The sequence below is a fragment of the Zerene cesonia genome, chromosome 19 (genome assembly GCF_012273895.1).
Source record: "Zerene cesonia ecotype Mississippi chromosome 19, Zerene_cesonia_1.1, whole genome shotgun sequence".
Classification (NCBI taxonomy): domain Eukaryota; kingdom Metazoa; phylum Arthropoda; class Insecta; order Lepidoptera; family Pieridae; genus Zerene; species Zerene cesonia.
The window spans coordinates 3974447-3989589 of record NC_052120.1 but is presented as its reverse complement, the minus strand read 5'-3'; the positions used below and the strand labels follow the sequence as shown (position 1 = coordinate 3989589).

Here is a 15143-nt window from a genome sequence, read left to right as displayed (position 1 = left end):
GCGACTCAGCTCTATTGCCAACGATGACATAAAAAAGAGAACCAGAACCAAGGATTGAAAAATCGATCCCAACAGATTTTTATACCCATCTTAATTTATGTATAAATCGTCTTATTCAATCGAATTAATGAACTTATTGAGGAATTTACACGTTGATAATAATCAATCACATTTATCAAACAATGCAAATGAATATAGATTATTCTGATACCAACTTTACTATAATTAGATTCAACATTTATTTGAATTTAAAAATTTCAATAACAACTATTTATTTGATCTAACTATAATAGGAGTAAACTGTTGTGATCATTTTTGTGACTAGTCATAAGTTTAAATAACATACTGATACAATATTGTTTATATAATATTATCGTTAAGGGTTTTCGCAGCGCAAAATTCTGAAACCTTCGGTAACATTGTTTCAATTTAGCTAGTGATGTCTATTTACTTTTTCAGTAAAATATTGGCTATGTTCCTAAAGGATGGTTTATATTGGAATTGAAATCGTAACAAAAACAAACTATTAGTGTATATTTATACAAAACTATACAATTCGGAGTGAGTAAATACGAGATAATATTGTATGCTGTGTAATTAAAGAAATTATTAAGATAATGAATAAAGATGTAAGATAAAAATTTAGCAGATAATATAAATACTTCAAAATTGCTTAAAGAAAATCAGGTATTGTGGTCACAAATATAGCTATATAATAAATATAACAAATTTAGTCGGAAATTATAAAATTAATCACTATCTCACATATCAAAACAGTATTCTTTGGAAATAAAAAATCGGAAAGAATTTCTCATGCTTATCGTATTTTTCTTATACTCCCTGATCAACGTTCGTAAATGATTAAAACAGCAATTTAATAAAATAATTTATTACAAGAAATATACAATAAATTAATTTATACATTACAGAAATACTAAAAACTAAAACAGAACAGGGAAGATTGCTGCTAACATTATTCTATTTTTATATACAACAATTAACAAAAAAAACAATAAATTATTATCAGTACGGCGACGCTACACGATGCGACCAACACTGCGCCCTCACGAATGACCTGGCTTCTGTCAGACACCTAAAGATATATCCAAAATTTACATGCTGAAACTCATGGTTCAACCACCAAATTCAAAACAACGTGCTCATTCAATATAAGCGAGTGCTAAAATATGACTAATCAGTATTGTTAAAACGTTCACCGACCGAGGTCTTCAGCGTTGACGTATAGCTAAAATTTTTTTCGGTAGTTCTAGTCATTTCGTAAGTCACAACTGAACCCTTTAAAATTTATGTGTAAATGGATTGTGCGCCACAGTGACGTATGTGAGAAAATTTGATGCAGTTTTGTTTTTCATTGCCTACATTCTGGAAAATTTTAGAAATTATACAAGGATTATCACGTAGCTCCGTTATGGTCAATTTATGACGCGACTAGATATTATTTATTGACAATGTATGTACCTATATAATTGCTGTAAACAAATTGCCGATTGCAGTCTTACGCGACTTCTGAACGACTTCAAGCCACCCAGTGCTAACTTAATAAACCAACTCGGTGCTCAATAAGTTATCACTGCTTAAGGTAATATTTTAACTATACATTGTGCATTTTTCTCGATCATTTACTATCAAAATGCCACATTATACTCAAAGTGTGTATATTTATGGTATAGAAATAAATAGATCCATGAAGTTTTCCTAAAAACACCTGATAGAGTATAGGGATACTGTAAAATAAACAACAAAAAAATATTTGTTATTCCTGAAACAAATTTATAAAAGAAAAACCATTCAAATTAAACTATAAAGTTAAAATACGCTATTTTCGTACTAATTGAGATAATACTCATTACTAAGTATATGGCATACACTATATTACATTTGACGTAGAGAAAAAATTGCGGCAATAAAAATACATACCACCTCGAAAATGATAACTGTAAAATACGTGGATTCACACAAAGTCCAATGAATGTTACATAAAATGCAAGTTAAATTCAGTTTTAACGTATCGTACCTATGCATAAAATTATGGAAAAATGTATTCGTAAATTTCGATACCTACTGACTAAAAACATTTCGCGTACAAATAACAAAAGATGCCCGAGTTTTTCACTTGTTTCTGGCTTAGATAGAGCGCTATTGTTTCATATTTCTCTTATCGGGTTACTCGTTTTTATCGAGGAAAAATTTATGTAAAACGTTAGAATTAACATAAATGATTTATTTAATTCTATACGCTCGGCTCCGTACATCAAGATTCCTATTTAATTTTTAATCAAAATAAAAAGTATCCTATCACCTAAGTCAGCTCATACCCTGTCCGTATACCAAATTACATTTAAATCCTTCAGCGTGATTGACGAACAAACATCCAAACAAACAAACTTCTACATTTGTAATAACAGTGTGATTTTCATTATTAAAATTATTGATATAATATTTTGCATAGACTAAGTCCAAATTTTCATAGGATTAAAGTCATAAGTATTATCATATTATGCATAAAATCAGATACAAATTGAGAGCATTGTATCAAATGAACAATCGTCTGACTGTTAACCATTTTGAAACACAATAAAGACAATTAGCAAAGTTTATTTCCTAAACGATAATATTTAGTAAACAATTGCGGAGAGGTTGTGACCTGACTCATATATCACTTGTTCGATCTTTGTTGATTGTGCACATCATCTGGGGATCACGCCACTCCCGCGCATGTGACGGTCATGCCAGTGTCAAACAACACTGGCCTGTGACCGCAACTCTTTTTGCAAGGATCACTCGTTCTAATTCTATTCTTATAGACGTGTTTAAAATCACAGTGCTTTGGTGAGTAAGGATTTTGTTTGAATCTCATAACAATAGATCACTCATGTATTATTACGCAATGTTAACATTTTTTAATTAAGTACATCTACTACTCAGACAATTAATTGACGTATATAGTACGTTTGATGAGAAATAAGGAAAATATTGGGCATATAGATTTTCAAATATACATATTAAGCACAATTGGGGAAGGAAGAGAAGATTAATTACTACGCTAGTTAAAACCAGAAACGCACGTCGTAGTATTAAATTAGACACTAGCTGCGCCGCGCGGATCGCCCGCAGCCGAACTCACCGGCAATAGCTGATATTTCTATAGCTCATGTCTTATACTGATATATAAGCTGTATTATTGTAAGGTCTCATTAAGATCTATTCAGAAGTTTTTACATAAAACGATAACAAATTTCGCGTTTATAATATTGGTAGGATTTATGAAATTATAAAGAAAATGTACATTTTGTACTTAAATGTATTCAATATGAAATGATTCCTATCAACAATAGGAAATAACATTTTAAAATATTTTGTTAATTAAGAACAAGGAAAAATATATTGCGTCTTTATTTTACTTCCATGAATTTGTGCTTTATATTGTTAATTTCATTATTTTAACCACTTTTCACCTTTAAAACCTTTATTATAAATGTGAAATGTTTTATGGAAAAAAATGTATTCTTCCGCACAAAAACAGCTAATGGGATCAGACATAGATATAGTTGGTTATATACATATAAACATATGTATATATATTTTGGCTTAGCATATAATTAATAGATAAACCCAAATTACGCATTTTTTTTCTCATTTGATAACATATTCAGACACGAATATAATGAAATATCAAAGCTTAAACTTTAGAGTTTTATATTTTTCAATTAAGTGTAGTTACGAAAAATACATAGATTATGTGAGAGTATTGAGGTAACATTTGTTATAAATAACACGTAAGATATGTCAATTTCATCCACCTTATACATATTTTAATTTATATTTCATTTACATATCACATATTAAACACCCTCTCAATGTATAGAGAGATGTCCATAGTTCCTTATGCACTAATTGTATGTTTACATTATCATAAATAATAATTACTGCATTTTCTAGAAGATATATTTGCTATCTAAACTATCTTATTATAAGAAATATAGGTAGATAGATATGTTATAAAAGTTACTCTGTCTGTGAGTCTCTTCCCTTCAATACATTTTATACAATTCCTAAATGACTGATCGGATTTCGATGAAATTTGCTACATAGATAATATGAGATCCGAGAAAGTTTTCACGCTGGAAATCTTTATACCCATATATAAAATAATTAGATAAGTTTGTGGGAAAAGCGCCGAAACTATTTATCTGTTATTACACGGGCAAAGCCGCCGGCGGAAGGATAGTATAAAAATTGCTTTTCGTTATCATCAATATTACGTTGTTTGCGTGTATCTAACGATTGTGATAACTGCAATGTACAAAGTAGATACAATTTTTAGCCTTAGATACTTAAAATAATTGAATAATCGTAGTTAATCTTTTAATGCAGACTATTGTGAGTTATTTTCCTGATACATAGTTTCGATATCTTGTTTTTTAAGTTTCATTTATTTCTTGCATACTTCGGTCAAAGGTACCTACTACATTTGACAATTTCATTCATATTCAGCTAAACCAGCGTTCGACGACACTCGTGTGAAGTGAGTAAAAGGAAAAAATATATAGTCCGAGTTTTTCCCCAATATTTTCCGTTCCCACGGTAATACCAGGGCAAAACTATCCTATGTCCGATCTCGGGTCTCAAACTATCACTGTACCAAGTTTTATTTAATTCATATCGGCAGTTTAGGCGAGTAGAGACAGACAAACAGATTTACTTTCACATTTAAAATCAGAACAGTCTTAATTAACTCCACGCGTGAATACTTACTAATTGCCAAATTGAAGATACATATAAATGCCTATACATAATGCAGATATTAGGTATACAAAGCAGTTAATTTAGATACATTTTTAATACAGACTTTGGTATAAGTGCTACATAATATTTTCATTTGAAATAAAAGTCATTCAATTAAACAAACTCAAAATAAACTGCTTAAACAGTAATACAGATTGTTGATAAATAATACGGTGTTAGAATTTCAACATCAATTAATTTAATTATCAGTGTCCGTTTATTAAAGCAAACGTTTTACTGAAAATATTAATAATTAATGTAATTGATATACTCGAGGTATCAATTGCTGGTTATTTAAGATTCTTTGCGCATCGATATTTGGACAGAAATAGGTAGAAGTTTTATAAAGTATATAATGTTTTTTCTTTTTGTATTAGTATGTAAAGTGAAGATTATTTGTGTAATTGTTAATAGTGCAATCGAGTGTTTTACTATCATTATGTTTCTTATCTCCACAACACCCGGGTACCACCAGAGGGACGATACCCGGTCTTTTGAAAGGCTTACTACTTACTTTAAGAGGACACAGATCCAACTCGAAGAAGCCCTTATATGACAAAACCACAAGGTGCCCTGCGGTGCTTTTATTGTTATTATAAGATGTTATTTTTATTATTACTAGTTTTTTTTATAGGTGATCGACTCGGTTATAACAATTTACCTAGATACTGTAATTAATATAATTACTCACAAATTGTAACTAATACACATGATTTTTACACAACCTGCTTTACGAATATGTATAATTTAAAGTTTTCCTGTTATTTATAATCACCTCTAAGAAAAGATAATATAAAAATGTTTAAAAACGGCAATTCTGTAATAATATAAACTCAATATAATACATTGAACAGAATAATTACTTTAAATTGACTTAAGGACAATGCGAGAGAGGAGTATAAAAAAAGGTTATTTATCTTTTAAATATGCTTTAAACAATTTTCATTTTCAAAAAAATTAATGCTATTAAACTGTAACAGAATAATTTAATTACAAAAATATAAAAAAGACACAGAAAAAATAAGTTTTGTATAAATAAAAGTCTCTAAACCCTCCCATGTAATCTTTTTTTTTTGTTTTTTTTTGTGGTGGTTCTCGATGTCAGTCCGAAATGCTACTACGTCATACTTTTTTTATAGTAAGGAAATCTTATAGATAGATACCCACGGGGAAAAGGAGCCGTGGATTATGTCGGATTCTTACCGACTAAAACCCCACTGTATTCCGACGAGCCACTTTCATGAAGGGGTCACGGGAGCTGGTTAATATACGTCCGCGACAAACGCGACCCTTGCTCCCACGCGCTTTATACAAACTTATATAATTATACGTATACAAACATACTTACATACTATGTATATGAACGTTCGAAATATAATTATAATGTATGAATGTTAAGTCATTGTTGCATAAAACATAAAGTAAAGTGCAAATCATAGAATTAATTATAATACAATTTTGACACGTGTTTATGGGCAATGTATGGATATTATTTGAAAATTAGTACCTACTTTAGTATCATTCAAAATAAAACGTTGCTAATTCTTTATTTCATAAAACGTATAACACTTATATGTAATTATGTATGATTTACGAAAACGGTCGTATCGTATTATTCTAAGTAACATCAATCGATTTAAATTTATCATTATTCTCATATATAAATCAATAATATTTTTTTCCTACCTGCTCAAGAAAATGAAGCTCACTAACTAATTTTTAATCAAGGCAAAGGCAAAAAATGGTTACATATAGTGTTAATTGACAAGAATTTAAAATGTCAATATTTCAATCATTTATAGAGTTATACATAATAGAATATTTATAATATATGTTACAGAAAAACCTGGTCTCCCCTTGACCACGCTCGTATAATGAATAAATCACGTTTAAAATCCGTTAAAAAGTTTTTAATTTCTAAATTATTTAATATTTAATACTCGCGTAAAATCAAACACAAGAAAATACTAACCTGGTTTTCGTTACAAGGCGTTTTCGCAAAGCCATTTAGTTACAACTAGTCCTAATTAGAGAAATCGCGTGGTAACGAAAAACGGGTAAGGTGAAAATAGCTTCCCACGGCTATGACATCAACAGCGTCTCATCTGAAATACCATTGTTTTGCTTTATATAAATAAAAAATTTTCAGTGATAATTACCCAATACACAACACAGCTATTTTTGGTCATTTTGTATTGCTGAATCAACATTCAATCATTGAATGACTCATTCATTAGGAAATCTCAATTCGTGAGATCTTCGTACTAATTACATAGAACTGAAACTGAAGTTTTCAACTATCCTATATATCCTATATATATATGAATGTATGTAACTGAAATATGGCTAATAATACAACTTACAGTTTTTTGTTACATGATTGCGTCAGATGCTTTTTTTTTGCTATACGGATAAAAAATAAATCCTAAAAATACTATTAGAATAAAACCTAGTAAATCTGAAAAAATAATTGTTATAAAAACAAAAAATCTCGACCGCAGGAATTAGTTGGTGTGCCACTATTTGGTGGGACTGACATAACCTCGGGGCCTCTTTTCTGGGGGCCCGGAGGTTATGTCAGAGCCCGCATATCCAAATGAGCAAAATCAAACTCCACGTTAAGCATAAGGCGAGGACATCATAGTATACATTCCAATTATATGAAATGACTATTAGCTTCGTCCTCATAAATAAGAATAAACACTCGCAATAAAATACAAATAATTAGTAAATAAAGTTGTTGCTGGGCTAATTGCGCATGCGGGAGAAATTAAGGCAGAATTACTTGGTTTTAATTAATCACAACTTTCACTCTCATCATTTTCTATCTCCTAAATAATGTCCTTAAGAGTTTGGAGACTTGCATCCTAATTCCATCAAATATTAAGATTAAGATGTTTTTTTAGTAGATTCTGTAAACTTATTATATTTTTATTAATATTTTTTGTAAGGTCATGATTAAATTTTAAATATAAAATCCAAATTATATCGTATTGTAATAATGAAAATAAAATCTACATTATCCTTGTTGCGATGGTAGGTATGTTCACAATAGATTGAACATTTTAGCGTGATAAAATTTCATCAAATTAGTATTGTAAAGCAAAAATGCTATTAAATACAAAACATTTGACGATACGATTGTTTCAACGTATGTCCACATAAATTTTGTATACGTAACAAATGTTGAATGTTTTTAAAATTTGAGACTAGCCGCTCTTCCCGGCGCCACCCAAGTTGACCTGGAATAAAAATAGAATGATATAGAACAAGGAAAAGAAAATAAATATTTTAGTTTATAGTATAGCTTAGTGAAAGGTTCACATTGCAATATTTATTATATATCAGCTATAGTAGCCAATAATAATATACAGCTAAGTAAATTTTTTATGTCAAAAGCAAAAATAGAGAAGCTGTTAAATTTATTTTCTCTTCATTACAGTTTACTCCGCACAACGAATTCTTAAGCCCAAGAAATGGAACCTGTAGAATATTTTGTGCGATAAATATTTCCAATTCTTAATAAAGTTTTTTTTTTCAGAATAATGCCTCCCCACCAACAGGCGGCATCGTGGGCTTTATTCGAGTCGGACGCAACGAAAGACGCCACCATAGTACCGCCCTCCGCGGACAAGCGAGAATGGAAAATAGTTTGGAGGAATGTGATCCTCTTTGCGTTCTTGCACGCGGGCGGTGTCTATGGTGCCTATTTGTTCTTTACTAAAGCGATGTGGGCGACCAGACTGTTTGGTAAGTATTCCATTCTACTTGACTTCAAGTAAAGCCTCCCCCCCTCATTTCTTAACAATTGACTGTTTTGACGGCTTTGTTTCCTCAAACTGGGTGAAACCACCCAGTCGACACCTATAGATTTTGACGATTTTTTCCTTATTTTAAAGCTCGTGCCTCCCATGTAACCTCATTTAATTTGGTCCAATTGAGACAATTTGAAGACCATTTAGATTTTTGTAAATATAGTACATAATTAATAGGGCAATATAATCATAGTTTCATTGTGATGCGACGAATTGTTTAAAGTCAGGTGCATATACTTATGGATTCTGGCACGACAGATTATGCTAGCTCAATTCTGGAATTATAAACGTACTAGCTGCGCCCCGCGGTTTCACCCGCGTAAGTCCGTATCCCGTAGGAATATTGGGATAAAAAGTTGCCTATATGTTATTCGAGTTGTCCAGCTGTCTACGTACCAAATTTCATTGGAATCGGTTCAGTAGTTTTTGCGTGAAAGAGCAACAAACACACACACATCCTTACAAACTTTCGCATTTATAATATTAGTAGGAATATACATGTGAGAGATGCGATTCACCCTTCTGTATGTCTGTATCGATGTAAAAAGGCTATGCGAAAATAAATGGAAGCAAGATAGGAAAAAATGAAGGTGAAAATTCCGTCGAATAAAAGCATAAAGAGCATAACTATCGTTACACGTTTTATCCATATTTCCGACAACAGCTTTTAGCAGTGAAGTACCATAATGACGTAATTTTTTATGATACATTGTAAAGATTACGATATATTTTGATTCAATCAAGTTCTCATTTAATAAATAAATTCGTATTGTTAATAATAATTTTAAGAATCATTAATTATCTTGAAAGTGCCCAGATGATTAATAAAATTTTATATTTAATAAAACTTTATCTCTTTTCGATCCTTTCATCCGATCAAAAAAGGAGGAGGTTCGCAATTCGCCTGTATTGTTTGTATTGTTACTTCAGAGCTATCGACTGGGTGAATGGAAATCGAATGAGTTTTGATGATTCTTTTTTTGTTTGAGAGCTGGTGCCTTCCATGTTAAAGTCTATCTTGTTTAAATTTCTTCTAGTTCTGATATATTTGAAGGCGGTTTAGTTTTTAATTAAAATAATTATGTTTAGTGTAAAAACGGCTCAACTCCGCTAACGTAGATTATTTGCAATGTAAACACATTACGTAACTCTCTCTTATTTATATATATATATATCTTATTTAAATTTTTGGTGTCTTAAAATAGAATATAAAGGAAATTGATATAAATATCAATTTTATTGTTCCATCTTCTTGTTTAATTTAAATAATAGCATTTGTTGTCCACACCCGTCTGGTCAAATAAATTTTCATGGTACAAACTTAAATCACCTAGTTTATCTCCTTTGGAATTTATCAATAGCTTTTCTTAGAGTGGATGTCTGTCAAAATTTCAGTACACGTCCGTGTGGATTTGTTTTGTAAGATTTTCAAATTAACAGTTATCCTAATCGAAGCGCAATCAACACACCAAAAATAATTGAAATGTCATGATATAAAATGCATTATCAAGTAATGTATTATTGTTTCTAACATATTAAAATTAATATGTTATATTTATTATATGACATTACTATCATAATTTTAGTTCTCTTTAAATTAAGTACCTATTTAAAGGCAATTCTATTCCGAACGACTGTAGATTAATTAACATTCTTTCGAGGTTTTAGTTCTTAGGTACGTTGAAGACAGAGCGAAGGATTTATTTGTTTGGATATTTGTCCGTCAATCACTTGACGTAACTTGGGTGATAGGATACTTTTCATCCCGATTAAATGTTCCCTAGGGATCGTGGAATTCGGGTGGAGTCGGGACGAGCGTCTAGTGTTTCATATAATACCGTGCCTGCCCTTTTAATGTTAAAATGACACAAAGGAAGCCTAGTTAAGCATCATAATAATGTTTTATTTCTATTCCAGCTGTGTTCTTATACCTGTGTTCGGGTTTGGGCATTACAGCAGGCGCTCACAGGCTTTGGGCACACAAATCCTACAAAGCTCGCTTACCGCTGCGCATTATGCTAACCATTTTCAACACTATTGCCTTCCAGGTAAGTAATTGAACGAGACTATATGCTACATAACGATATTAGGCTTAAAGTAAGCTAGATGGGAAGCAGCCTTTTTAATTAAATCTGGAGTTTTTGATTAAATGTGGCGGACAAAAAGTGATAATTTTTTTATGAAGTCTTTTTTACATGCGGCGGAGAAATTGGTACTACAACCACACTGAGATAGTTATTACTTATAATCATCATCAGCCCAAATAAGTTCCCACTATAGAGAAATGCGCCTACTATGAGATTTCAGGCCATAATCCACAACGCTGGCCGTGGTCAGGTTGGCAGAACTCACATGTTGTCAAATTTTTGATTCTTCGACACTGGCATTCACGATAATTACATTCACTATTTCAAGCAGTAGTGCATTATTCACATAATAATTTTAAAAAAATCTTGCACTTCTGTCAGGTCTCGAACCCCCGACTTTACGCTTTAAAATCAAGGTCTTAACCACTGAGCCACCACTCATACGTATAATTGTCAATAAACATTTAATTGACTTGTGATAAGGAAGGAGATAGCAATTCCAGAGTGCACGTGAGCGTTGATAGTAAAAAGTATAGAAATCTACGTAAACAAGTTTTTATATTCCCGCTTATATTATAAATGCGAAAGTGTGTTTGTTTGTTTCTTCGTTTGTCTTTCTATAACGTTGCAATGGAACGATTTTATGGAATATTTTTTGTGTTCGAAAATAGATAAGAGGCTAAAGAGTGACATAGGCTACTTTTTTCTGCAGTGAAAGATATCATTTCCATGGGAATTTCCTTTTGTAACGCGGACCAAACGACAAAAATAGAGAATACAACAGTCGATAAATTTTATTCAAATCAAATACGAATAAGCGACAAAAATAAGGTCGAAAGAAATAACGTGCAATTGAGAAGAGAACTTCGTTTCAATAAAACCTTTTTTATATCTATAAAAATGTTATCGCATCGGAAGAATATTTCCGACAGCAATTACACTTCAGGTTAACGTGATAAGTGTTCTGGTGACAAATATGCTACATGGGCGGCACATGTTGAGCTGTGTTATTGCAACCTATGACACTGATATCAATTCGCGGCAATAAAATAGTTACGTGAATACATACGTGACTTATTTGTGACTTTCACTCGTTTGAGGTATTTTCCATTATGAAAGAGCGTTGAAGACATTTTATATTGATGGTATATGCACCTCTTTCACCCTTCTATTTGCTTTTGGGAAATTTGCTTCCAATGCTTTAAAAGCAAAATTTTCGGCTTGTTATTTATGTTCAGCAATTCAATTTTTTTTGTTGTTTTCACTCAAATGAAAATTAGATAAATTTTCTAACTCATTGCTGACATTTCTGAAGTTATCTTAAAAGGCACCTTCGCTGGTAAACACAATTTGAATTGAAGATATCGTTGATTAAATAAAATGTAACTAAATGTACACTGGCCCTATATACTTGTATACAATGGATGGTTTTTGGCTATTTCAATTCAAATTAAATTAATATTTAAGCTGTCGGCGATATTATGTATAAATAATGATAAAGAATGAAAAGAGTCGATGCACGTAATTTATGAAATAATTGACCAAAGCAAATTAAATTAAATTTCACGATAACATCGTCTAGCTCTTTGGTTTAATGAAATTAAATATACATATATGTGCTGTCAGATATGTGTGCGGGCCGAGTCAGATAGTGGTTGTATATAAATTATTAATCAAAAATTTTTTTACACATTCCTAAAAGATAATCTTAAAGATGTCAATCAGTTAAAAAAAAGGAAATGCAACTCACATATCGCACATTACGCATCCCAGCATGGAAATATCCAAAATGGCGACTTTGCTAAATCGTTATATGGGTACTATACTTTTAATACATTAACTGCTTGAATCTGTAACTGGCCACATTGTCATATGAGGCAGAGCTCTAGATTCAAGGATTTATTGTTTATAATTTTTATTAAATATTATTGTTAATGATATTACAACAACACAACATTTCATTATTTGTACTTTTGTAACAATAATCGAATGATATAGTGGTAGAGATTTTTATATTCTAAATTGAAGCATGTTTTAAATATGAAGAAAATTGTCCATCCAATGTCATTCCAAAACCACTGGCGAACAGCTGGTTTTTAATACAGCAGCGCATTTAAAGGCTTCAAATAGTCAGAGCTATAAAACACATATTTTTAATAGGACTCCGCTTTGGATTGGGCAAGGGACCATCGAATGCACCACAAATACTCGGAGACGGATGCAGACCCCCACAACGCCACCCGCGGTTTCTTCTTCTCTCACATTGGATGGCTGCTGGTTCGGAAACATCCTGAGATCAAGGCCAAGGGACCTACAATTGACATGAGTGATCTGAAGGCAGATCCAATACTTCGGTTCCAAAAACGGTGAGACATAAAGGAATGCTATAAATAGATGAGTTGACGGTTACTAAGAGCGGCTGCGCCATGACCATAGAATACTATATCTATTCTATAATCACTTCAATAAGTAGTTATTAACTAATACCAAATGCAAAAACGCTTTAACGACTAAAAATAAACAATTGGATGTCCTGGAACAAACTGATTTAATATACGCTTAATTGTGTGAGTAATTATTATATTCCTACCTCCGAACGTTGTAGTAATTGTATGTTTTTATTATTTAGTTCGTTGAAGATTCCTACAATTATAAAATAATATAATGTTTATAGGCAGTGTCTTGTATTTTACATCTCATTTAATTTACGCTCAATCTGAATTTGAATTAATATTAGAAATGTACAAAAAGCTATTTGCGTCTATTTGTGTCATAGGATCGGGTCTTCTTTAAAGTGGTTTCCTTTATAAAATTAATTAAAATTAAACACTTTTTTCGTATGAGAAGAAATTAATTAAAAATAATGTAATTTTCTTCAATATTCAGAATTTTACTAATAACTGTGATGTATTTATTTCATAAATACATGCAATTTTATTTCCAAATCTTAGAATACTGAAAATTAAAACGAAAACGAATTCAAACATACACAGAAAACGTACATTTTGTTGTGATTGAAAATTAAAGACTATTTAGAGGATTTAAAAGCTATATCAAAATTTTGTTATTTTACTCGTAATTTCGAACACTTTACAACGACATATTGACCTGTCTGCCCCTGAAGTCGTGAGCACCTTCGGTGTAAAATATGATTTCTCGTCGGCAGAAATGTTGGCTTAAATAAAATTATATTATAGAATGTTATATATTTTCCAAAATCGTTTAAGTGTCTTTAATTATTAAGTTTGTGATACACGGTTAAAATGAAACTTAATATACCACTAAACAAATTCTTATTTATTTTAACACCATGTGATATTTTGAATACTGAATAATATTTTGTTGTTAATATTATTATGATACCAATTATTTAGCCACTGGACGTTGTTGTATACAAAAATAATAATTTACTATGTGTTTAAATATGCAGAAAATAGCTAAATGAAGAAAAACCTTTTCCTCTTTATTTCAGGTACTACCTGATCCTGATGCCACTGGCCTGCTTCATCCTGCCCTCATACATTCCAACGCTATGGGGTGAAACCTTGTGGAATGGGTACTTCGTTTGTGCCATTTTCAGATATGTGTATGTTTTGAACGTGACTTGGCTCGTCAATTCTGCTGCACATAAATGGGGTAGCAAGCCTTACGATAAAAATATCAACCCAGTTGAAACGAGACCAGTATCGCTTGTCGTATTGGGAGAAGGCTTCCACAACTATCACCACGTTTTCCCTTGGGACTACAAAACAGCCGAACTCGGCAATTACTCTCTAAACTTGACGAAACTCTTCATCGACACAATGGCCAAGATCGGTTGGGCTTATGACCTCAAAACCGTGTCACCTGAAGTCATCGAGAAACGCGTCAAAAGAACGGGAGACGGCTCACACGAAGAGTGGGGTTACGAAGAAATACACGAGTCTCCGAGTGAAAAAGTGTGCCAAGACTAGTATATATTATGTTCTACTAAACTAGATATACCAAAAAAATACATACAGGAAGAAGTATTCTTTAAGTTGGATAAAATATGATGCGCAATGCTGGTGTTCAAGGAACTGTTTCGAGGGATTTGTTATGTAAAGATTATTTATTTTAGTATGTATATGTATTAGTAAGCTCATATTTTGTACGTGTTATAAAGGAAAAAGACTTATATTTAGAATTTTAGAAATAAATATTTAACATACTACTTTCAGATTTTTTCTTTCATCATTTATATTTGACATTGTCGTTATTGCATGTGTTAGTTCACGTAGTATGAATATACTCATCGTTAAAAAACAATAGCGCATTATTCCTTTAATTACATTTCAGTTGTTTAACATAGACATTTGCATATATTAAAGGTCAAATTTCGATACTATTAATATCACTATAACATTTACATATTATTTAATTTGTTTTGTCTCGTATGCTAATATTGATTGATGTC

The 15143-nt window shown here is 31.4% G+C and overlaps 1 protein-coding gene across 2 annotated transcripts; it reads left to right on the top strand.

The window, feature by feature from the left end:
* Positions 1 to 1466: 1466 nt before the first annotated feature.
* Positions 1467 to 14901, top strand: LOC119834497 (acyl-CoA Delta(11) desaturase-like). Of its 2 annotated transcripts, none has more exons than XM_038358881.1 (5): positions 1467 to 1600; positions 8348 to 8556; positions 10539 to 10669; positions 12869 to 13074; positions 14181 to 14901. In XM_038358881.1, exons 2-5 carry the CDS (start codon positions 8352 to 8354, stop codon positions 14659 to 14661), a joined length of 1023 nt encoding a protein of 340 aa, XP_038214809.1. In that variant the 5' UTR covers positions 1467 to 1600; positions 8348 to 8351; the 3' UTR covers positions 14662 to 14901. The 2 variants fall into 2 exon arrangements, with proteins under 2 accessions (XP_038214809.1, XP_038214810.1); XM_038358882.1 differs by lacking the exon at positions 1467 to 1600 and adding an exon at positions 2713 to 2850.
* The last annotated feature ends 242 nt before the right edge of the window (positions 14902 to 15143 follow it).

What these genes read in the sequence shown, in the direction of transcription:
- LOC119834497 (XM_038358881.1), top strand. Translation starts at nt 8,352, where the DNA reads ATGCCTCCCCACCAACAGGCGGCATCGTGGGCTTTATTCGAGTCGGAC. An exon ending in GTGGGCGACCAGACTGTTTG is followed by an intron (nt 8,557 to 10,538) that starts GTAAGTATTCCA and finishes TTTCTATTCCAG; the next exon opens with CTGTGTTCTTATACCTGTGT. An exon ending in ATACTTCGGTTCCAAAAACG is followed by an intron (nt 13,075 to 14,180) that starts GTGAGACATAAA and finishes TCTTTATTTCAG; the next exon opens with GTACTACCTGATCCTGATGC.